General features: G+C 49.8%; 3 protein-coding genes across 11 annotated transcripts in view; 2 read left to right on the forward strand and 1 right to left on the reverse strand.

Moving 5' to 3' along the window:
• The first annotated feature begins 4,786 nt into the window (after nt 1–4,786).
• LOC122392465 (glycine-rich protein DOT1-like) lies at nt 4,787–6,543 on the forward strand. The gene is made up of 3 exons (XM_043387333.1): nt 4,787–4,994; nt 5,433–6,257; nt 6,533–6,543. The coding sequence occupies exons 1-3, from the start codon at nt 4,787–4,789 to the stop codon at nt 6,541–6,543; spliced, it is 1,044 nt and encodes a 347-aa protein (XP_043243268.1).
• A 722-nt stretch (nt 6,544–7,265) lies between these two features.
• On the reverse strand, nt 7,266–11,357 carry LOC122392447 (histone acetyltransferase type B catalytic subunit-like). Of its 4 annotated transcripts, none has more exons than XM_043387284.1 (2): nt 11,312–11,357; nt 7,266–8,665 (listed from the first exon to the last, which is right to left on the reverse strand). In XM_043387284.1, exons 1-2 carry the CDS (start codon nt 11,336–11,338, stop codon nt 7,373–7,375), a joined length of 1,320 nt encoding a protein of 439 aa, XP_043243219.1. In that variant the 5' UTR covers nt 11,339–11,357; the 3' UTR covers nt 7,266–7,372. The 4 variants fall into 4 exon arrangements, with proteins under 4 accessions (XP_043243219.1, XP_043243220.1, XP_043243218.1 ...); XM_043387285.1 differs by lacking the exon at nt 11,312–11,357 and adding an exon at nt 10,481–10,588; XM_043387283.1 differs by lacking the exon at nt 11,312–11,357 and adding an exon at nt 10,497–10,585.
• An 834-nt stretch (nt 11,358–12,191) lies between these two features.
• Nucleotides 12,192–23,384, forward strand: part of LOC122392448 (palmitoyl-protein thioesterase 1-like) — a 33,515-nt gene continuing 22,322 nt past the window's right edge. For 2 of the 6 annotated variants that reach the window (XR_006258518.1, XR_006258516.1), the window contains exons 1-8: nt 12,192–12,247; nt 18,611–18,756; nt 19,188–19,297; nt 19,493–19,620; nt 20,067–20,222; nt 20,411–20,516; nt 20,852–21,025; nt 21,412–21,540. Coding sequence is in view for 2 of the 6 variants with exons in the window: in XM_043387287.1 (XP_043243222.1) it covers nt 12,558–12,574; nt 18,611–18,756; nt 19,188–19,297; nt 19,493–19,620; nt 20,067–20,222; nt 20,411–20,516; nt 20,852–21,025; nt 21,412–21,537 (963 nt within the window). In the remaining 4 variants the exon portion in view is untranslated. Of the gene's footprint in view, nt 12,311–12,550; nt 12,575–18,610; nt 18,757–19,187; nt 19,298–19,492; nt 19,621–20,066; nt 20,223–20,410; nt 20,517–20,851; nt 21,026–21,411; nt 21,541–23,384 lie in introns of those variants that run through there. The other 4 variants (XR_006258515.1, XM_043387289.1, XR_006258517.1 and 1 more) reach the window with 4 other exon arrangements.

A 23,384-nucleotide genomic window follows, 5' to 3' on the forward strand; every position in this document is an offset into this window, starting at 1 on the left:
AGTATGCAACATATGGCGTTGCCGACACCACTGCGCATCCGCGCTCGACCACTTCCTTTGTCAACGGCGTTTGGGCGGCAAGCGGACGGCAATTTTGATTTGACACTTGTTTTTGTGTTTTTGAGGGGCGTTTGGGAGAAATCGTTTTTATTAATATTTTGTGATATCTCATATACCTTTGTTTGCTGAAAGAAAAACTCCTGGCGCCGGAATAACACCTTATTTGGCCCTTCATTCAGCATGATGCCGTCCCTCCAGCTCGTTTGACATGTGCTTTACGGCGCGTGCGAGATGGCGGGAGCGGATGGGGTCAATTGAAACGCTTCTCTGAGGGTCAGTTGAAACAAGGCCACAGGCCGTTTCAATGGACCCCGGTGGCCTTTGCAATGGTTATTGTTCAGGGGCTGTAAACATTAAAAAGGAAATAGTCCACCTTTGAAATGAGTTTTAAACTGAAATAGTAGTTTAATAGAGCTCAATTTTTGACCCCTTCTTCTCCAGCCTTTTGCTTGAAAGCACACTATAGCCTGAGATATTTCTCATTTTTCTCATCCGCCCATTTTACCATAGTCTATGTACTTTATGTTACCTATTATGAGGAACTTTGCACTTTTAGCTTTCCAATGACCTATTGAATGTAGCATTTGGAAAAGTAAACCGGACAAAATATCTCCTTAAAAAAGTGGCCTTAAATAGGAAAACATCCCATTGTTAAGGATAGGTGCAATTGACCCCATGGGCTGGTTCAATTGACCCTCGCATCGGGGTCATTTGAAACGGGCGTAGAGCTGTTTTATAAGCATGCGTTTGGCAGCAAAATATGTTTGAAACATAATTTTACATATCTTAAAATAAAGCCAAAAGAGCATATTTTTTCATGGCATTGTGCATTTTTCGATATGACTACTAGATCTCGCTGTGCATGTCAATATATAAAAAGTGGTTCAACTGGCCCCGCTCTCCCCTATATTGATTTGAGTGGGTGATGCAGCCTGATTCCCCAGGGTTCAACGCCAGGTCATTACCGCATCAGACCCCGAAAACTGAAGCTCGTAACTACGAGGGGCGTTCAAAAAGTTTCGGGCCGAACAATGAAGGAGTTGGAATTTTGGCCTGCAAGGCGGTGTGTTAAATGATGTGTTATTGGGATGTCCACTTACGCAAATTAAGTAAGTGGCCATTAATTAAGTCTCTTCTGTGATTGATTCGGGCTTCTATTCGTAGCATAGTTCGCCATTTCGGATAGGATGGGCGACGCCCAGAAGAGAGCAGTGATTCGTTTCATAGTAGTTAGTGCAGAAAAGGCACCAAGCGTTAACCCTCGCCCTGGACATTTTTCATAACACGGCCTGGCAGGGGGAGGGGTCGATGCGCCCCCCCCCTCCGCTCGTCAACTTTCCAAAACAGGGGCACACAATTGATGATGTGCGTCCATTCGATAAACATCGAGGAGAGGCTATAGGGAAGCTGACGTAAAGTGTGCACCTGATCCGCGACCACGCACCTGCGGACATGGGCGGGATGACGAACAGTGAAGCGATGAGCTTCGAGTTGTTGTCGCATCCACTTTTTCTCTCCGAACCTTGCACACTCTGGTTAGTGGTTGCCACCTCTTCCCCAACATCAGAAAATTAGCAGCGGCAACCTCGCTAACAGCAGGGAGACGAAATCAGCCGTCTTGGACGTGCAGGATGGGTCCAAAACCCACTTGGTTATGGAGGCCTTGAGGGCTCTCGCGAAGCGCTGCGCGAAATGTGTTTGTCTTAACGGTGTTTATTTGAATAAATGAACTTTTTGGTCTAATGAGTCGATGCTGTATCTCTCTGCTCCTTCATGGTCGGGCCCGTAGCTTTCTGAACGCCCCTCGTACTGTCATCCTTTTATTCTGGCAAGCAGGTCTTTCTAACTATCGTTGTGTTTCCAGTCATCGTTAGTTGTCGAACCCTTCAATTGGCGTGGGTCTTCAAAACCGTTCCTGGCCCCGCAGCCGTCTTTTTTAGTCGGCTTGGGCTCTCAAAGCTGTTCCTGTCCCCTTTCAGCACAGCCGTCCTTTTAACCCTATTAGTGGCAGGGGGGTTGTTTTTATTCACCCCTCAGGTTTTTCGTGAATATCTCCGAAACCGCTGAAGCTACGATGCTGAAATTTTCTGACTTTTCCTAAAACTAAATTGGGCACATTCCCTGAAAATTTCAAGTTCATAACTTTACCAGGGGCGGCTCCAGAGCACTGGGAATTGGGGGGTCCTATTCGTGAAGCGAGTCATTTGGGCGAAGATCACGATGCTGCACCAGTTTTACGAACAGTGAATGAAAGGTATCATGTGATAACATATACAGTTATTGTGCATCCTCTTTTGACACGTTTTTGCTATAATAGGCGGATCCAGGCGTCCAAAAAGGGGGGTTATGTTTTACCTCCCAACATAGGTGCCCTGACACCGCCTATGCATGACCAATACAATTGTAGTCGTTCTCTCATAAGAAAATTGTAACATAACAAGACCATTACCAGCCCTTTTTAGAAACAGTACCAACAAAAACCTTATTTACTATACTTTTTGTGTACCCCCAATCTCAATGATCTGTATCCGCCTATGATTTTTGAAAATGCATATTTTTAGGATCCATGTGAATTCCTGGTTCATTCTCTATCGATCAGCAAAAGTTGCATTAAGATTGGTTCAGAAACCTGGCCGTGATAAACAGTCTAAAATGTATCTGCAATTTGCCCGTTTTTACCCCCCTCTACCCCCCCCCCCCTATTGACATTTTTTAATTTTTATCTTTTAGAAATGTAGATCACGTTGAGCGAAATCGAATGCCGTTTGAATTTTGAAAATCGGCCCATTAGATCTCGAGATATCAAGGGGGGTCGTAAGCAGCCCCCCCCCTGCCACTAATAGGGGTAGCCAGGAGCCTGCCACTAATAGGGTTAAGTCGATGTGGGCCTCTTTCAGAATGGCGTGCATTCCTCCGACACTATTGCCTATATAACTGCACGTTTTGTGCATGGCGTCCGGTGTGGACCCATATTTCCAAAGTTTTTTTTTTGTGTTTTTTTTTTTAGATTTCGGTTAGTCTTGTCAATGACCAGGGCGAAAAATAAGTGGCCGAAATCCGATGAGAAAGGCAGATTTGGGGGTACCCTACCTTGTAAGCCCCGTCATATATGGCCAGCCGCCGCCTTTGGGCACTACCAATCATTTTCGGAAAACGACACCCCTGACGGAGAGTATCGAGAACCTAGGAAGAAAACCGATAGGTCCGGCAAGTATTAGTCATCGACAACAGAATGTTTCTTTATCACGCAATATATACCTAGGTACAATAAACATGTAGGTAGGTAGGAACCTACATTTATTGCTCATAATATACAAAATATACGTTAACGTAAACAACGAAAAGATAAGCACACATTTCGTCTTATGAGAACAAAAGCATTGCAAATGCGCCACGCCGTACCCAGGGCAATGAAGTCCGTAACCATGGACCCTTTTTTGTACGTTATCTAGAGATCATCTCCGGCAAAAAAAAAAACGGGTCGGGTCCTAACCCATGACCAAAGGTGCCGCTAAAAAGCCTAGCGAATTGTAGGCATGAACCTAAGCATAACTACCTATGCTCATAATAGAACACTGGTCTCAAGCCTCAGGTGGCGTTGTAACAAGGATTGAGGAATGACAGGATCATGCCAGTTCACACGTCCCCCAGGAAAACTCCCAAGTGGTGCGTGCCGACGCGGCGGTCCTCCCGAGCTGTACCGTTCTCAGGCCGAGCGGCGCCTGCGCGCGCGTTAGGGACAACCACATAACCGCGCCGAGCGAGCCGGAAACTGCTGACCGAGCGCAGGACGGCGGGCATTTTTGTGGGGTCGGTGTGCCGTACCGGTGGTGGTGCCCATATAAAACGGTCCGCCCGCTGCCCGAGTGCAGTGCTGTGCACGAGTGAGCAACCATGAGGCAGCTGGTGAGTGATGGCTCCCATCCGTGCTCCCTCCCGATCATTGTTTTACATAAAATGACTATATCAAATACTTGTCATCTCCACAATGGGCGTCTAAGTATATTTTTTTTTCGCGTTAGGCGTGCGCTTTTGTTCAGATGAGATAAATACAAATACGTACCTACATCTGATTCAACTTTCAGTTTGTGCAATGAAATACAAGTCGATGATATTTTGCCATTTCAGACATTTGGAGAATGTGTCGATAAATTTTTAGACCCCGGGTGCAGAATCACCCGATGCTTCAGTGTCAGGATAAATGTCGGCGAGACGTCAACGGTTTCGCTACCTCACGAGTCACGAACGCAAACAATATTCTGCGGGTTTGGATTTCTATCGTGGTAGGATAACGTAACAAAAGGTAACAAGTTCTCCTGACGCATCAGTGTGACCTATTGTAATATGTGTACCGGCAGGTTCTGTCCCTCGTGGCGCTGGCCGGTGCGGCCTCTGCGTACCCGTTCACCTCCCTGGTCTCCACCACTGGCCTCTCGACCGTCAACCCACACCTGTTCGAGTGAGTGGTCACGTCTTTGGTGGAAATGTCCGACCGAAACATGTGATTAAACGTTCAGTTTACCTAGGCTTTGTTTGACGCTAGTGCTTTTTCGAAGCTACATCTTTTCAGCGTTCATGCTATAGACGAGTGTTCGATAATTCTCTCGGAGCCTCCGATTAAAATATAATGTCTTCTAAGAATACATTAGCGCAAGGTTCTTCTTGTACATGGGTAATATTTTGGCATGCATTTACATGTGCTCTTCCTGTTTCCAGTACCACTACAATGAACTTCATCGACTTCTATCAAGATCCTGTCACCGTGATCGACCACGGACTACTGGGATTCCCCTTCGCCAGCCACCTGTTTCAGCCCACTGTCAAACATCACCTCCACGTACAGGAGGTGCCCGTACTTGTCGAAAAACCTGCCGAAAAGGGCACAAAACCCACCAAACCCAGTGGAAAGAAGAATGGCCAAGGAGGCAGCACAGGTCAGAATGTGCAGCAAATTCACGTAGTCGTCGGAGAGCCAAGACATGCTGGTCAAGGCGGTAGCCATGGCTCTGGCGGCGGTAGCCACGGCTCTGGCGGCGGTAGTCACGGAAATGGTGGCGGAAGCCACGGCAATGGCGGCGGAAGCCATGGCAATAGCGGTAGCCACGGACCTGGAGGCGGTAGCCATAGTTCTGGAGGCGGTAGCCACGGCTCTAGCGGGACCCCCCAGAAGGTGGTTGTGGTTATCGGGCAAGAACCCCCTCGTGGTCACGGAGCCCAGGGCAGTGGAGGGCACGGATCGGGCGCAGGAGGCGCCCAAGGAGGTGGAGCTCCGTCAAGAGCCTCCGGGGGTGGCGGCCACTCTCCATCCGCGGGCGCTCAAAGACGGACTGGCCAGTCTTCTCGTGGAGCTCCCAACGGAGGGTCGCACTCAGCTGGAGGCCACGGCACTCAAAGTCAACCGATCGTCCTCGTCGTCGGCAACGGGCAACAGACTCCTCATGGAGCTGGCCACGGACCCGCAGGTCACGGCCACGGAACGGCTGGCCATGGCGGAGCCGGCCATGGAGCAGCAGGTCATGGCCATGGAGGAGCCGGCCATGGAGGAGGCGGCCACGGCCATGGACCAGCCGGCCATGGTGGAGCAGGTCACGGTCATGGAGGAGCTGGCCAAGGCCACGGAGGTGCTAACTCAGCTCATGGCGCCGGTAACCAACCACTCATCATCGTCCTGAACAAGGACGCACAGGCGCCGCAGGCTGGCCACGGCGGTCACGGTGCCGGCAGCGCGGGCCAAGGTCCAACACACAACATCCACCAGGTGCCACTGTACCTGCTGCAGCCGGGTCACGGCAGACCTGGCGCGCCTCACGGCGGGCCTGGGGCACCCCACGGTGTATCTGGAGCGTCTCACGGCGGACCTGGGGCACCCCACGGCGGACCTGGTGGATCTGGAGTGCCTCACGGCGGCCCTGGCGCGTCCCACGGCGGCCCTGGCGCACCCCACGGTGGATCTGGAGCGCCTCACGGCGGCCCTGGCGCGTCCCACGGCGGACCTGGTGGGCCTGGTGCGTCCCACGGCGGACCTGGCGCGCCTCACGGCGGACCTGGCGCGTCCCACGGCGGACCTGGCGCGTCTCACGGCGGACCTGGCGGGCCCTTCAGTGGGCCTGGCGCGTCCCACGGCGGACCTGGCGCGCCTCATGGGGGACCTGGCGCGCCTCACGGCGGACTTGGCGCACCCCACGGCGGACCCTTCAGTGAGCCTGGCGCGCCCCATGGTGGAAATAGTGGTAACAAAGCTTCACAAGGTTGGAACAAACAAACAGTCCCCGGACTGGGAATTTCAGCAGGACCGCAAGGTTCGCAGAAATTCGGTGTTTGGAAATGATTGCCATAACCGTATCTACCAGCGTACTTATTCCATTGTTGTATTGTCTTAGTGTGTCAATAAAATGAAAATCATTCCTTAGCCTGACGCAATGGCGGAGAGGGTTGAATCTAATTCAGGGCCCAGACCCAGTCCGGTTCGAAGCCTGGACATAGCCAAAACATGCTCAGTGGGAGTTCTTCTTGACCTTTGGACTGGTCAATGTTGCAACTAAGAACGGCCATTGAACTTCGAATTACCGACACAAAATCAGCGCCGATATTAGAGATACCACCTGTAAAAGCAGGCCCGGGTCTATTGTTAGTTGGCTTATTGGAATCAACAGGGAAGCTTTGGCTCTCTGGAGCGCCCCATGGTGGAAATAGTGGTAACAAAGCTTCACAAGGTTGGAACAAACAAACAGTCCCCGGACTGGGAATTTCAGCAGGACCGCAAGGTTCGCATCATCGACAAAATGCTGTAAAACTAAGGGCCCACGGCCTTCACTGACCGCTTTCCTGCGGTCGGGTGTGCTTTTGAATGAGCCTTGCCGCCGATCGCCCGTATCATATCGATCGTTCTGTGTGCTTGGTCGCCATCCGAGGCGTAACTAATCTGTGCTGAATGTTGACTGGCTTGATGGATATAAAAGTAGCATGATAAATAACTAAACTGGAAGGGAAGTGGGACCTGGCCGAATGGCTCGTAAAGGGTGTGGTCTTCTACGTAGCAGATGGAGGTGGAGCGAAGCGTGTTCGAGTTTGCAAGAACCCTTCTTATCAGGCCAAGGAAAAATTGGTGAAAACAAAATGTTTGTGCTAGGTACGTGTGATACATGGTATCGCTTCCAACACACTCCATCAGTCATTTCACCTTATGAAACTGTAAATGCACTGTATCAGTCATCTTATGAAAATGTACATTGTATTAACAGTAGAAATCCGAGGCGTCACCCCAAAACGCCCAAAGATGGGGAAATTATCATGCACATGGCCCGTCCTCACCTCAGAGGTGGGCCAATCGCTCCAGCACGTGTTTGTACTCCTCCTCCAGCTGCGTGTACAGTCGGTCCAGCGTCTCGAGCCGCTGCTCCCGACTGGTGACGGAGAGAGCCAGCTCCTCCGGGCGAAGCACCTTCAGCAGCTTCTTCATGTCAGAATCCTCCTTCTGGTACGGCGTGTACAGGCGCCTCTTGACATCCAGGCGGAAGTTCCTGTACTCTTCCTTGTCGGAGACGTTCGTTGCCTTCAGTCGCAGGATTTCGTACACACGGCGCACCTGCTTGCTGTTCAGCTTCAGGCACTTTTTGGCCTCCTCGGCCATCTCCGGGACGAAGCCCTGCATCAGCTTCTTCGGCTGGAAGGCGGCCAGCTTGGCGCAGTTGCGACAATCCACGAAATCACGTAACCTCGTGAAGTTGTCGGAGGGATCTTCTACGGTGATGTCGATCACGCGCGTGTCCGGAATATAGTGCCTATACACGGCGTCCAGCATCTCTGCGCCCAGACCCATCTTCTGAAAAGGTGGAAGCACCAGCATCTGACTGATGCGGGGCCTAACATTGCAAGGGTAGGCGTAGTACTCGTAGACAGTTGTGTAGCCCGCTATGGCGTACCGCGTCTCGCCCTCAGCGCTGCTGTACCGTTCGAAGCAGAGGAAGAACCGCCAGCGGTCGTCGTCCACGTCGATGTAGCTGGCAGCATCGATGTACCACAGGATGAACGTCTGCAGCGCCTGGTGGTACTCTCGGAGGCCGGGCGTCTGCGCCGTGCAGTAGTAGATCTCGAAAGTGCGTGACGCGTCGCTGTCCGATGTCGAATTCGGCGAGAATGTATGGTGAAGCTCACCGAACGGACGGAACGACGCGTCCTTATCAAGAGCCTTCACGAACTCGTCAATGTTGGTGAAGAACTTCGGAGGAAGCTTATCAGCCACGGGTTTCAGCACTTCGTCCGGTTCAACACCCTGCGACTTTTTAGGGTCGATCTTCGTCTCGTACGTCATGCCGAGGTATGTAGCAAGACGGGCTGCCGAGTAGTAAAGCTTTACACGCAGACCTTTGTAGCCAAAGATGGTCTCTGTATCACCAAACACTTGATGCGACATTTCTGGGGCGAAGGAGGCATCGTCACGCTCCAGATCCTCTCTGCAGCGTACCAGCTTCAGCTCCAGGGCCTCGTTGCTGTCAGTGACGAACTCCTGCTGGGCAGACCCAGCGATGTCCAGAGAGTCCATCGTCATCGTGGAGTGTGGCAGGGGAAGAGAGAAGACGATTCCAGGATTTATTTCATCTGAAACCTGGAACAACAAAAAGGAAAATTCATTAAGAACTGTCAAATCCTGAAAGAGTTTAAACAAAATATCTAGATGCATGTCATGACAGTAAGTGTCAGAGATCCTTCTCCCATGAGAAGCCAGGTACACCCAGTTCACATAGGTACCTATTTCCATTCTGACTGAAGGTCAGGTAAGATAACATAGGTCACTCGAGACCCAAAAGTCCTGATGATAGTGAGGATTGTGTCAGCTATCTTAAGCCAACTGTCGGTCGCTCATCTGATATCATGTTGTTTCTCTTCGAAACTCATGTAAGACAGCAGATAAAATATGCCTCTTGCTTGAGATATGCCAGACACAAGGGGATTTGATAAAACTGGAATGTGTCCAACGGATATGGTCTAGACACAGTAGAAGATTTATCTGAGAAAACTTGATGGGTATTTAGTTGCAGGAAGGCTTACATACATGTACATTGTACATGTACCATTGTCCAGACTTAATCAAATAATGTAAAATCTTTGATGGCAAAAGTCATATAAAACCAAAGATGTTCTTCTCTTGTCCATTAGGTAGGTATATGGCTGCACTCGAGACCATTGTTACAAGATATGCATGTAACATGTTTTGCTAGATGTTCCTCATCTCTCTTTCTCTATAGAGAAAGAGTATACCTAATGCATGCACATCTGGAATAGCCTTTCAGAAAACGTTATGACCACACCAGACCTAACTAGCTTTAAGAGTCTTGTCCAATGTCATTCATGAGAAACTGCACCAGCCTGCAAAACACTTGATGGGAATGACTTTTTATCATATATTTTTGATTTATGTATATTCTCTTGAGCTCTTAATGTGGATGCTCTAACCTCAGTTGCTATGCAAACCCTCTATACTTGTGAACTCTATTCAACTGGCACATCCTTTGATCCTGGGTTTCTTGCCCATCCTTGGGCTGCCAGGCTTGGTGAACCCTACCAGGTAAGAATACCAGGTGAGGATAGTTTTTTGGTTAGCTCAGGTAAGAACAAATATGCTCAGAATGTTCTCAAGCTCAGACCTCTGTCATTTGTCCTGAGATGGTGGAGATCTGTCATTGGTTAGGCACATACTTATAAGCATTTTTTCATGGCCTTTTGACATTTTAGTCTAAAATGTCAAATTTTAGTGGAGTTTGATTGCAATTTATATCATGTTTTGTATGCCATTTTTTATTTGAGTGATCTCAATATATGCTATTGGATTTTGAAGGTGGAAACTGGCATGCTAGCTATGCTACACAAGAGCAAAACTTACTGACCAATTCACATTAAAGGCTGGCCAGTGGTCTTATGCCATTTCAATTTTAAGCCATATACAGCCAGAAAACCCAATGTATTTACATGAACTATTTCTAAGTAGGACATAGTTTTCAAATACGTTAAGCTTAAAGCAAGAAAGGCAATCTCAACTCAGATGTTTAAATTGCTACTTGCACATTTTTCCGACAGTTTCCTTCTCGTCCCAGCCCTCCCCATCTGCTCGGGTGCTGGGCAGGGAAACAGGTGAGCTTGGGAAAATCATCTGCTTAGAGAAAGCCAATACATTCACAAAACTAGCATGGGCCCAAACTTCAAAATGGAATCATCTGAATCATGAGCAATTTGACTTTGGCAGCTAGAAATTGGAGAATGAGAACCATTCTGATTCCAATAAATCTACCCATCAAACCATAGCAAACCCAGAGATAAAGAAGCCAATTGATTGTTGCAATAAAGAAAATGAGGATAAAAATATTTCACTTATCTAATCTAACCAACAAAAAACCCGAAAGACGCGGTATTATAAGAAAAATACCTATATGCCCACTGACAAGTGTTCGCAACCAGGGGTTCGCAACGGTTCGCAACCAAGGCCGTTTCGCAACGTTCGCGCCAAAAATAATTGTGATTTGTGACATAAGCGACGTGACAAGGACAATTGTGGTAGCTTGTGACTACTAAATGAATATAGTATGCGTTTACCACACATACAAAGATTTCCACAAAACTATCCGATGACTGAACACTCATATATGCAACGTAATCAATACACCTCATTGACTGCCGCAAGAGGAAAAAAGCACCAGCTCAAGCTTCGGCCCGTGGACCTGCCAGCAGGGCTGCGGAGTCGGAGTCGGAGTCGGAGTCGGAGTCGGTCGGAGTCGACAGTTGTGACCGGAGTCGGAGTCGGAGTCGATTTTAGAAACCCGAGACGGAGTCGGAGTCGGAGTCACCGAAAATCTGTCGACTCCGCGGCGCAGCCCTGCTAGGTCTGCGGAGTCGGAGTCGGGAGTTGGAGTCGGTCGGAGTCGACAATTCTGCCCGGAGTCGGAGTCGGAGTCGGAGCTGGTTTTTGAAAGCCGGAGTCGGAGTCGGAGTCGGAGTCGCTGAAAATCCATCGACTCCGCAGCCCTGCCTGCCAGGTTACACAACTCATAAGACGGTTTGGGGAAATCGTGGGGATCGGACGTGTCGCATCGAGCTCCTGCCCTGTTCCTTCGTCAGCTGTTGCTGTGACTCAGCTGTTGACGTGAACTCCAACGGTCGCTTTTCAAATTTTCCGAAGCAAATTTTCTTCATCGGTCTACACAGTAAATGGTCTCTGGTGAATTTAAATGAGAATTTGAAATGCCTCTCGAACATTCACCGGTGTTACCGCGTCGACCTTCTGCATCTCTTCGAGACGACAAATCGGAGCAGAATCGCGCGCCAGATTCGTCACGAAACCTGATCCCCGACGCGGGGAACGACGCCACGGACTTCGCAAGCAGGGTTACCGCTGCTAGGGAAATTTCCTTTTTCTATGGAAATCAGCGAAGATCTAGGGATATATGGATTTCACACGAAATCTAGGGAAATACCACAAACCCGAAAATTTGTTGTTTTTTCAACAATCGAAATCATTGTTGTCATGAATTATTCTTCCGCATGTCATATGAAATAAATATGAGAACAATTTTCACAAAATCAGGTTTGATACTCTCGTTTTAAATACATAGGGGGTTAATTACATATGTATGCATGCATATATGATTCCTGCTAATTGCTATTATTTCAAAACAAACTGCTTCCATGCTTTGTATTGTCCATATCGGGTGCGGCTAATTTTTACATCAACGTTTTGTTTTTGCGCGATTTTTACAATTTCTAGCGCATTTCACTTCTTTACGGTTAAACTGACGGCATGCGAAATAATGCATCGACTCGTCTCTTATCGCCAGCACTACCTATACGGTATAGTTTCCCGCGTCCCGCAACATGAACACACCACAATTTACGATATACCACGCACTTATATTATACCATTACCACATACAGTAATTTGCTATATGCCTCATTAGACTCTCTTACGTTAACGTAACGAATGTAGTTAATTGCTGTTTACGACGCATCGACTATAACACGAATGGTTAAAATGAGGAAAGTACGTCAAAATCCAGGAAAATAACCGCATCTAGGGAAATGATTTTCAAAATAGGGAAATTTTTGTGAGAATCTGGGGAAACCAGCGAGACGCCAGCGGTAACGCTGTTCGCAAGTGGTGGAGACGGGCGAGACGGGGAAGGTACAGAAAAACGTGCAGGTATGGATCAGGCCAAGGCTATATAAACCTATATAAAGGATCAGGCCACCAGCAAACCAGTCGGTAAGCTTGATGAAAGCATTTACAAGTTATTTGGCCAGGAATCAGTTAGTTCCCTCTCTCGCTCATCCAGCGATACTGGCAGCGAGGGGGCAGTGTGCAAAGGGGGCCCTAACAAAGTTTGTGGTAACCCAGTCAAGGACGGTGAAACAGGAGTCCAATGCGACAGGTGCCATGATTGGTTTCACGGTGCCTGCCAGGGAATACAGAAGGCAGCACTTAGGGCCCTTGAGAGATTTGACACTCTTGCATGGCTGTGCTCAAAGTGTAAGTCGGACCTGAAAAGTAGGAAGGATCGTCCCCCAATGTTGGCTGCCCTTGAAAGTAAGATCGGACAGCTTGAAAAGATGATTATCAGGCACATGGAAGCGGTCGACAGCTCAGTCCAGGTTCAGGAGCAAACCATGAAGGAACATGCTCACCAGGTGGAAAAGTCCCTGCAGGAGTATGCAAAAAAGGCCAAAGAACAAGTCAAAGTTGTCGAACAGTCAGTCATGCAACACAAAGCTTCGTACGCTGACACTGTTAAGGGCACATGTAGCGAGATTGCGAATGTGGTGAAATCTCAGCTAGCCATGCTCCCCAAAGCAAATGAGGTTAGCGACAGGAAAAATGTGCAGGAGCTGTCAAAGGTGCTGGATGACCACTTGGACAAGGAGCGACGCAAAGCAAATGTTGTAATACACAATCTCCCTGAACAGGACGGCAGCACAGTGGGCGAAAGGTCGGCTAAAGACATGGCCCTCTTCACCACCATTCTGAAAGATGTCATGAAGATCCATGCTCCAGCATCAAAGTCATTCAGAGTTGGTAAGAAGTATGAGGGCAAGCCAAGGCTACTGATAGTTACTCTTGAAAATGCTGCTTGCAAACATGACATCCTGAAAGGGGCCCCCCAACTCCGACATTCCGAACAGTATGGGAACATATATATCACCCCAGACCTCACCCAGAAAGAAAGGGAGACTGGCAAAAAGTTGAGAGCAGAAATGGCAGCTCGCAGAAAGGCTGGTGAAGCCAACTTGACAATCAGAGGGGGGAAAATTGTACAGGTACCACCCACTGTCGTGGTGGAGGGAGGCAGTAGGGCTCCTGCTGTCCTCTCTAGTGGCAGTGGGGCACAAGCACAGGCAACATCTAATGGAGAGGCTCAAAGTAGAGAATCTACACGCGCCCCAGCTGTCCCCGGTGGTGACGGCGGGGCACAGGCTGTGCAACGACCACTCACCACCCCAACACAGGCCAGTTCTGCCCCTGCTGCGCAGAAGTGACTAGGTCAGCCTCCAGCTAGCCACAAGCCCAGGAGTCTGTGTGTGTTATACACAAATGCTGACCAGTTCGTGAGTAAGCGGGATGACATGTGCATGCTCATCTGTAATGACGAGCCTGATCTGATTATGGTAACAGAGACAATTCCCAAGGCCCAAAAAGTTCCCATAGCCCCCGCTCTCCTCAACATACCTGGGTACACACTCTACACCAATTTCTCGCTATCATCTCCTAATCTTGGATGCAGCGGCATAAGAGGAGTATGCATCTACGCAGCTGATTATCTCAGGGTGTCAGAAGTCTCTCTCAGCTCATCGTCAGTGGAACATGTGTGGCTTAGACTGTCACTGATTGGGAGTGACTGTCTGCTGCTGGGATGTGTTTACCGCAGTCCGTCAAGATCTGATGAAGAGCATGCCACTCACCTGGGTCAGCTCATTCGACAGGCAAGTTCGATGTCCTACTCGCATCTGGTGATTGTAGGAGATTTCAACTTTCCCCAGATCAATTGGGAAACTGAAGCATCCAACGCACCTGACACCCATCTTTCACAAACTTTTCTCGACACGATACATGACTGCTTCCTTTTCCAGCACGTCCGCTCTCCTACTAGATTTCGATTGGGTGAAACTCCAAATGTACTGGACCTGGTGTTAACCAACGAAGAAGGCATGATTCGTAATCTCGAGCACCTTCCTGGACTCGCCAGAAGCGATCATGTTGTCCTGAAATTTACTATTGTTTGCTATGCGGATGTGTGTACCTCACACCGCCCACCGATTCTACACATCAACTACGAGCGCCTTGCAGGTGTCCTGAGGTCACGAAACTGGGATGATATCAGAAACTTGGACCTGGAAGAAGCATACGAATCGTTCAAGTCGCAAATCACCGGAGACGTTGAAGACTGTTCGGTCAAGAGAAGCGCCCACTCCAGGAAGAACCTCTACATGAATCGGGCGGCGATGCAGCTGAGAAAGAGGAAGCAGGTGCTGTGGGGCGTCTACCGTCAAACTCTCGACAACGTGGATCATGCCCGGTTTGTGAGGTGCAGAAATCAGCTTAGGGGCCTGACGAGAAAACTTCGAAGGGACCACGAGTCAAAGCTGGCATCGAACCTCAGACAGAACCCCAAAGCATTTTGGAGGTACGCCAACTCTAGGCTGCGTACTAGGTGCCGTGTTGAAGACCTGATGGATGACAACGGTGAGCTTGTGTCCAGCAACCGAGCAAAAGCTGAAGTACTAAGCAGGTTCTTCTCCAGCGTCTACACCTCAGAGGGAGCTGAGCCTCCCCCAGCTCTGCCATGCAACTTCCAGGGACCCCCACTGGTTGACGTGGATGTATCGCCACAGAAAGTTGAGGCTAAGCTGGCGGTCTTGAAGCCAACTAGCTCGCCAGGGCCGGATGCTATTCATCCCCGAGTGCTCCGCGAGTCTGCAGGCCCCCTGTCCGTACCCTTGAGTTTGCTATTTGCAAAATCACTGGAAGCAGGAAGTCTCCCCTCTGATTGGAAGATTGGCGAAGTAGTCCCCATATACAAGAAAGGCGACCGCAGAAACCCCGCGAGCTACCGACCAGTGAGCCTTACCTCCATTCCGTCAAAGGTGCTCGAGTCCATCATTCGCGACCATCTTCTTCAACACTTCACGGACAGTGGCCTGCTGCATGCGGCTCAGCACGGATTTCTCCCGAGGAGATCATGTTCCAGTCAGCTACTGGAGGTGATGGAAGATTGGAGTGCTGCATTGGAAGATGGTGACCCAGTTGATGTCGTATACCTCGACTTCGCCAAAGCCTTCGACTCGGTGCCGCATCAGCGACTCCTCAGTAAGCTGCGCGCTTATGGAGTCGGGGGGAAGCTGCTGAGTTGGATTGAGGCTTTCCTTGTTGGTCGTACTCAGAGGGTTGTGCTGCAGGGATCGAGGTCTGACTGGGTCCCCGTCACCAGCGGTATCCCCCAGGGATCTGTCCTTGGTCCCGCCCTCTTCACGATTTTCGTCAATGACATGCCCCAGCAAGTGTCGAGCTGTGTCAAGCTGTTTGCAGACGACACAAAACTCTACCGTCGTGTGACAGGTGACCCTGCCGGCCTTCAAGCTGACATCAACGCTCTGGTCAACTGGTCGAAGAAGTGGCTGTTGCCCTTCAATGTGTCGAAGTGCAAAGTGATGCATGTCGGAGGTCTGAATCCTGAGCACACATACTTACTGGATAACGCCGCGATTGAGAGCGTGAGCGAAGAGAGGGATCTGGGCATCATTATCGACGAGAACCTGAAGTTCCACCAACAAACTGCTGCTGCCATTGCAAAAGCGACCCAGATGTTGGCTGTTGTGAGGCGCTCATTTGCTACCCTCGACGTGATCACGCTGCCTCTGCTGTACAAGTCTGTGGTGAGACCGTTCCTCGAGTACGGCAACATTGTATGGGGGCCATTTGGCAGAGTCAACCAGAAACGGTTGGAGCGGGTACAACGTCGAGCGACTCGCATGGTTGACACCATCAGACATCTCCCATACACCGAGCGTCTGCGCCGTCTCGACATACCGTCGCTGTACTATCGTCGTCGCCGAGGGGACATGGTGACAGTGTTTCAGCTGTTCCATGGTGGCATGTCAGTGGATCCTGAAGCGCTTCCGACCAGACACAGCTCCGACCGCACAAGGGGACATCAGTGGAAGCTGCAGAAACCGAACGCAAGAACGCTCACGAGGAGGAACACCTTCAGCACAAGAGTCGTGAATGACTGGAACTCTCTGCCAGCTTCTGTAGTGTCTGCCACCAGCGTCAATCAGTTCAAGGCCAGGCTGGACGAACACTGGAAAAGCCTGAAGTATGACATTCCATACCCATAAGAGCCCAGACTGTCCTAGTCCTAGAGCTCGATGAGAACGGGATCTCCAGGCCAAGTGGCCTTTTCCCTCCCGATCACTGTGAAGGTAAGGTAAGGTAAGGTAAGGTTTGAAATATGCTACGAACATCGAATATACGCAATATTTAACAAAAGATAAAAATAAACTGGTTATTTCATATATTTGTTCTTCTTTGAAGACCCTATTTTTTCGTATTTGGCATTTTTTTCAAGCCACGTGATCAAAGTGTCTACCAATGCAATTGCATTTATACCAGCCTTGCTCGTTTGTTGCAAGGCCGTATAAGTTTGTTGTGTTGTTGGCTGCGTTGGTTGTTTGCAGTGTAAGTGTGGCAGGCAGAGCACATTGCGTTTTTGTTGTTTTCTCATTCGTTTGTTTGATTGTTTGTTTGTGCTCGTTTGTTTTTCTTTTTTTGGATAAACAGTTTTGGATAGTTGTTTGGCTTGGATTTATAGGGAGCAACTTTGTACGTGGAAAAGTTAAAATGATTTTTGATTGCACCCAAGGCATGGTGATGGTGTAAGACTGAGTCTGACTGAGTCCTGGCCGTGTTTCCATTGCCATGGTGTTGGGCTTAAGATCAGAGTTCTGCTCGCCCCCCGTTTATTTATCAGCAGGCTGCGAGCATGCTGCTACTTCTTGGCTCATCATTGATCTAATTCAAGTGGTCTATTCATTAGACCAATGAGAGGCCAAGAAACGCCAGCAATAACTTCCTAATGGGAAAAACTGACAGCACGCTGATATAAAAACATTGACCAAACAGTGCCCTGGTTTACCAAATTTGAACAATTATTTTTTCTTAACTGCTGATTAAAAGACAAAAGTTAATGGATACCTGGACATGCTGCACAATGATTGTTGACAAGATCATGAAATGCAGACCACAAGAAGCCACCAGTTGGCTGTTGTGGGCCGGAAGCTATGGAGTCACAAATATCGGACGAGCGGTGTGTTCGAGGCTGACGGAAGCCAGCGAGGGCAGGGCAACGGAGCAGCACGTGCTCCAGCACATCAGTCTCTTCTCGGCACATGGCACAGAGCGCCGCAGGGCACCGCTTGTCTGGGCACTGGCACGCCGCGGAGTGGAGACAGCCGATTCGGTGCAGAGTACTGGAGCGAGCGGCCCCAGTGGCCCGCCCATGCACCGAAACGGCGTCCTCTCGGTCCTCTCCGGGGATAGGGAGCGGCGGCGTGCTCCCGAGTAGTGGCTTGAATAGTGACTCGGACCAGTTGTCGCGCCATTGACGCGAGGCCGCACAATGAACCGCCCGGGTCAGCGAGCGGTCGTTTGAAGGCAGGGCCTGCAGGGCGGCTGCTTGTTTAGCCAGGTCGTTCGCGATCTCATTCTCGATACCGCAGTGGGCAGGAACCCACCGCAGTATTACTTAAGGACGCTTGGCGACGTTCAACAAGGTCTTTCATACTTATCTTCTCCACGCCGAGGGTTGAGGCCTCACCTGGGCGGCCGCTCCTCCGATGAGTAGACTGACTCATGGCGGCTCGCCAGTTCCAGCACGCGACGACCGGGGCGAGAACATCAATTCAATGTACCCTGCCACTGGCCACGTCCCAGTCGTCTAGTTTCCGTGGGATAAGCGATCTCTAGTTGGCGTGTATCGCCACGTTAAGCGGCAGCACCGTTCACAGGAGTTGCAGGTGGCGCCAGCAGTGTGGCAGGGTGCCGGATCTGCGACGCACGCAGCCTCAGTGCAGTTGGCGGCAGCCGGCACACGCCGGCTGAATTCTCGATCTGTCCGCTGGACTGTGCTCCTAAGTGCCTTCTCACTGCCTTTTGCCGACAGCCTACATGACACCTACATCGATCGTCAGAGTTTACTTTCCTCGTGGTCAAAATGCCAGGGCCTACGCTACTTCTGAAGGAGTCTTTTGGTGGCATCTTCCTCACCTTCCTTGGAGATCCTGTAGGGAACATTCTAGGTCGTGGACGACGCTGTGTGCACTGTGCGGACTCTGCTGTTATAATTTTGAAGCCAATTCGTTTTTTAATGCACATTACACAGTCAGCTCAGTTCAGACACCAGTCTCGCTTTTGGCATCTAGCTTCGAGCTCGGAACATATTTTGACCATCGTTTTTTTTTGTGCTTCGTGTCGTGATATTGTCTTCTAACGAACGCTCTGGTACCTACCTTTCAGAAATATCAGAAAATTACTATTTGAAAGAACAGCGGCGTCGTCTCTTCAACGCACCATGACTTTGGCGGTGATTGTAGCGGCATTTCTGCTGGTAACGGCAGTGTCGGCAAAGGAGCCAACTCCAGTCGTCATGTGGCACGGCATGGGTGAGCTCTCTGCTTAATCACAGCTTCTCGCACTCAGTTCTAACGTAGATTGTATTTATGCTCCCGAGTGCCCTTTACAAGCACCGTTCTACGGTTCACTCATAAAATGACCAGATGAAAGTCATTTGAAAAATGACGTGAAAAAAATTGATCCTCAGATAATACTGATATGATTAGTTATATTGCTGAAAGAAATGCATGCCTTAGACCATTTTTGAGAGCCTTTGCGTGGCACCCATCGAGCCTTACAATTTTTCGTTGAGATCAGGAGAGAATGTATCCATTCACCGTTATTAGAACACATTCAGCAAGACATCTCTAATTCCATATGTTTGAGAATTAATGCTTCTAGCTACATTTGTGCTGCTGGTTTTGACGTGTGCATATTTGTTTGTGCATAATGTCAATATTTTGTTTGTTTTCATCTTTAGGAGACTCCTGCTGCCTTCCATTCAGCATGGGTGCCATCAAGGAGGAATTGGAAAAGCAGGTAGCTGGCGTGTATGTGCGCTCACTGGAAATCGGCTCCAGTGTTATCCAAGTGAGTCTCAGATATTTTATTTATTGAGCTGTTGAGGGTAGTGATGCCACTCACGGCATTTTCGCAACAGTTGATTCAGTGCAGCTGTATAGCGGAATCATGGTATGTAGGGATTAGGGAACCATAAAAAGTTACGTCCGATACAGATAATTATGACAGCTAAATATGGCACCTCATGAGAAATTATCTCCTCAGGATACCCTGAACGGCTTTTTCATGCCGATCGACGCCCAAGTGGAGGAGGCCTGTCAGAAGATCGCTGCTGATGAGAGCCTCCAGGGAGGCTACAACGCCATGGGCTTCTCCCAGGGAGGACAGTTTTTGTGAGTCCAGTAGAGAGCAGAGAAAAACTGTCACTGTGGCTACGATCAGAGGATCAGTAGGCTAGGACGTGTAGTGTACATATCAACAACAGCAGGTTTTGAAGTAAAGCCAGTTTGCAACGGGGCGAAGTAAGAGCAAGTGCTAAGCGCTAAGTGGACTTTGTTTTGCACTATGCAGATCCTGACTCATTTAGATTATGCAGCGCACTTCGATAACTTCTAAAATGCCGGTTGTGTGTTTGTGTGTGTGTGGGGGGGGGGGAGGGGGGAGTGGAGCGAATGCCGGATATTTTAACAACTACCCAGCCCAGAGAGATTTGGCTATACAACAAAGCTGCGCTTCTGGTTTAGTTGAATTTTGATTCGTTTACTTGTGCATTAGAAATGAATTGGCTGTTGCCCACGCCCTGATTTATGTGTCCTTGACCTGTCGCATGCCCCATCAGGCGGGCGGTGGCGCAGCGGTGTCCCAGCCCTCCGATGAAGAACCTCATCACGTTCGGTGGCCAGCACCAGGGCGTGTTCGGACTACCGCACTGCCTCGGTACCAAAGGCGTGTGCGAGGTCGTCAAGAAGCTGCTTGACTACGGAGCATACGAAAGGTAACCTGTAATCTCAGTTGGGTTACCCTCCATTTATCTCCAGTTATATGCCTCTCTTCCTAATCTTTATTTCTGTCTATCTGAAAAATACACATGCAGTAAGTAGGCTGCTTGACATGTTTTTTTTTTCGCCGCGCTGCGTTTACGTAATCTTACGTTCCTCTATCCGTTCTGCTCCTGATTTTCAGTTTCGTGCAGTCTCATCTGGTGCAGGCCCAGTACTGGCACGACCCCCTCAAACAGCAGCAGTATGTCGAGGTGTCCCAGTTCCTCGCCGACATCAACAACGAACGGGTGAGCTGAATCTGCTGTCCAGTCCAGCCTGGACTGGAGAGAAAACGTTGGATGCGTTTTCTCGCATTGTATTATCACCGTTTTGATGTACAGCTTCTCGTAGTATACACTATACAGGTGGTATATTCGCTCAGGTAGTTTGAGGAAATATGGTGGAAAACTGCCTATATTTGATGATTGAAATTCATATTATATTTATCAGTTAGCGGATGCTAGTTGTTATTCCACGTTACAGAGAACGTTGCGCTTCCTATAGTTTGAGTCGTCACTGATTTTTTCTTCTTTTTTTTGTGGCGTATCTGAACGCATCATCTAAAACCGTCGTTTTCCTGCAGGATGTGAAGAACGAGACGTACAAGGAGAACCTGAACAAGCTGGAGAACCTGGTGCTGGTGATGTTCTCCAACGACACGATGGTGGTGCCGCGCGAGTCCTCCCACTTTGGCTTCTACGCCCTGGGCCAGGACCAGGTGGTGGTGCCGCTGCAGCAGACTCCGATCTACACTGAGGTGAGTGCACCGGGTTGCTGCCAGGGTGGAGCGTTACTCCGCTCAGCTGCCGTCTTTACAGTCAGACCAGTAATAAGAACCGATCTTTGTGATACAACCTTTCCTCTAGGGGCTTATGGCCTATGATGAAAACTTTACTGGTGCCCTGAAGTGATTATCGTTATTCAGTTTGGCAGCTGCACAGCGGGGTCTAAGGACGGTCGAGATGCAGCTTGGTGGTGCTTCCCAGGCCTCAATCATCATCACGCCTCTTCTCTTAATCACCTGTGTCCCAGTCGGTCGCCACTCACCAGTCCCCTCTACTCATCACCAGTCCTGCTTTCTCACCTCACCCGTCCTACCCCCTGACTGAGTCATCTGACTTCTGACGGAACCACCACCGACAGGACTACTTGGGCCTGAAGCAGCTGGACGCGGACGGCAAGCTGACGATGCTGGAGACGGAGGGCGACCACCTGCAGTTCAGCATTGACTGGCTGGTGGAGAACATCGTCAACGTGTATCTCAAGTAGGAGGTGCGACGACTTCTTGTTCTACCTGGGCATTCTGTGGGGACGGACCGTCTGCCATGGGTTGGGTCCGGTTGTTAAATATCACTGCTTCAGACGGGCCACGAGTTACAAGTCACGGCTACGAATTCCCCGAGTGATTAAGTGCCTTTGCCTGTCTTTCTGACACATGCCGTCTGTTGGACACATACTAGTCCGTAGCCGCCTGCTCACCGGTCTCTGCGCCGGCCGCAGCCACCAGCGGACTCTGCTAGTGATCAGAGGCGTTCTTAGGGTGCCCTGGGAAACGACGAGCTTTTTATATACTCACCGATTAGCACTTATATACGTAAGAAAGAATGGATCAACAGTTTTTGGTGCTCGATTCTGCATGCGTAATTACCATTTTGCTTTTGTGCGAAGCCGAATAGTTCGAGAGCATTGTTCTCAAGGCTAGTAAGACAAATATTCCACTTCAGTTGTTTCGGGCTTTGGTATCTGCAGCGAACGAACGCGTGCTAGATGATTCAAGCTGCTTTATTTCTACTCTTTCTCACGCTTGCATAATATGCTGCGATGCAGTTACCTGTGATTCATTTTTTTTGTGCATGCCCTTGCGATTTATTATAGTTGTAGTAGCTGCTCCTGTTGTCGCAACTCTGGGCATTTTTTGTTGATAAGCTGTAGTGTAAAGAATCATTAAAACATGTAAACCAGTATCACTCGTTGGCTTTTGCTATTTCTTTTCTCTCTTAGACCACCCCTGTGTGTCAAGTGGCGCTTCAACCTCTGTGTCACCCCGGCAGTTAGCCTCTGAAACGGAGTCACCGAGACGGTGTCAGTTTGTGTGCCGGATAAGACTGGGCTAACTTTGTGTAAATTCGATGGCATTTATAATCTAGATAGCCGGAAGTTGATGAGAGCGGAGCGCATGTGGAGGAGACAACCGTGACGCGCTTTCCGGGTGGTTTGCTGGTTTCCTCTTGGCGCTGAACATAATCAAGGGAAGGCACATGCGATTGGGAGCTGCTGGGCATCACCGATCTGAGCTTCATTGCTCTGCGAGCTCCGGGCGGTTGCGGAGAGGGGTACCTGGAGAACCTGCTTTTAGCTATGGTCTAAGGTCGGGGACATTTGGCCGCTACAGTAGCGTCATCTGGTATTGCGGTCAGCATGCTCGAGGGATGTAGGTTGCGGGCACGACTGCCCAGCATTGGTCCAAGATCCCCCTGCTGTTGCGCGTTGACAGTAACGTATGCGGAGTCGATCTCAGCACGACCGAGACTGAGTAGCTCATCCGCTGTCGTATCTGGTATCATACTCGTACTTGTGGGAGGGAGCATCTCACTGTGTGAGATAAGACGGCTGGGGCGACCACCAGCCTGGCACCTAGTCAGTCGATTGGGCTATGGATATCCGCGGACCGCGACTGCCCGTGCTATGTTCCACGGGGTATCCTGAATGATGACTGACGATTGAAGGCAGATCATACTCGTGTTGAAGAATGGTACGTACGTATGCGAAGGGTCAACACCTGCTTTATGGCCTCGAATAGGCTGGATGACCCTAACTGCAATCATGTGAGCGTTAAAAGGCCGGCGAATTCGCCAACTTTCTGCTGCGCGGCGGTGAGAGCCGACTTCCCACCACGGCCGCGCGGAACACTGCAGCTAGGTACATACATACCCCAGCTGGCGGGGAGCCCGGCGCGCAGCCTCGCCACACTAGTCAGTCGTACCTTTCCAAACATGGCCGAGCGATATCGAGACGAGGACAGCCGTGAGCTGAACGGTAGCGTAACCCCCTCGCCGCGAAATGCAACCGTGGATCGAACGAGCGTCGACTTTTCTGTTCGGCGAGAGCGTCGCCTA

This window comes from Amphibalanus amphitrite, unplaced genomic scaffold, assembly GCF_019059575.1.
Source record: "Amphibalanus amphitrite isolate SeventyFive unplaced genomic scaffold, NRLGWU_Aamphi_draft 000487F_arrow, whole genome shotgun sequence".
NCBI lineage: Eukaryota > Metazoa > Arthropoda > Thecostraca > Balanomorpha > Balanidae > Amphibalanus > Amphibalanus amphitrite.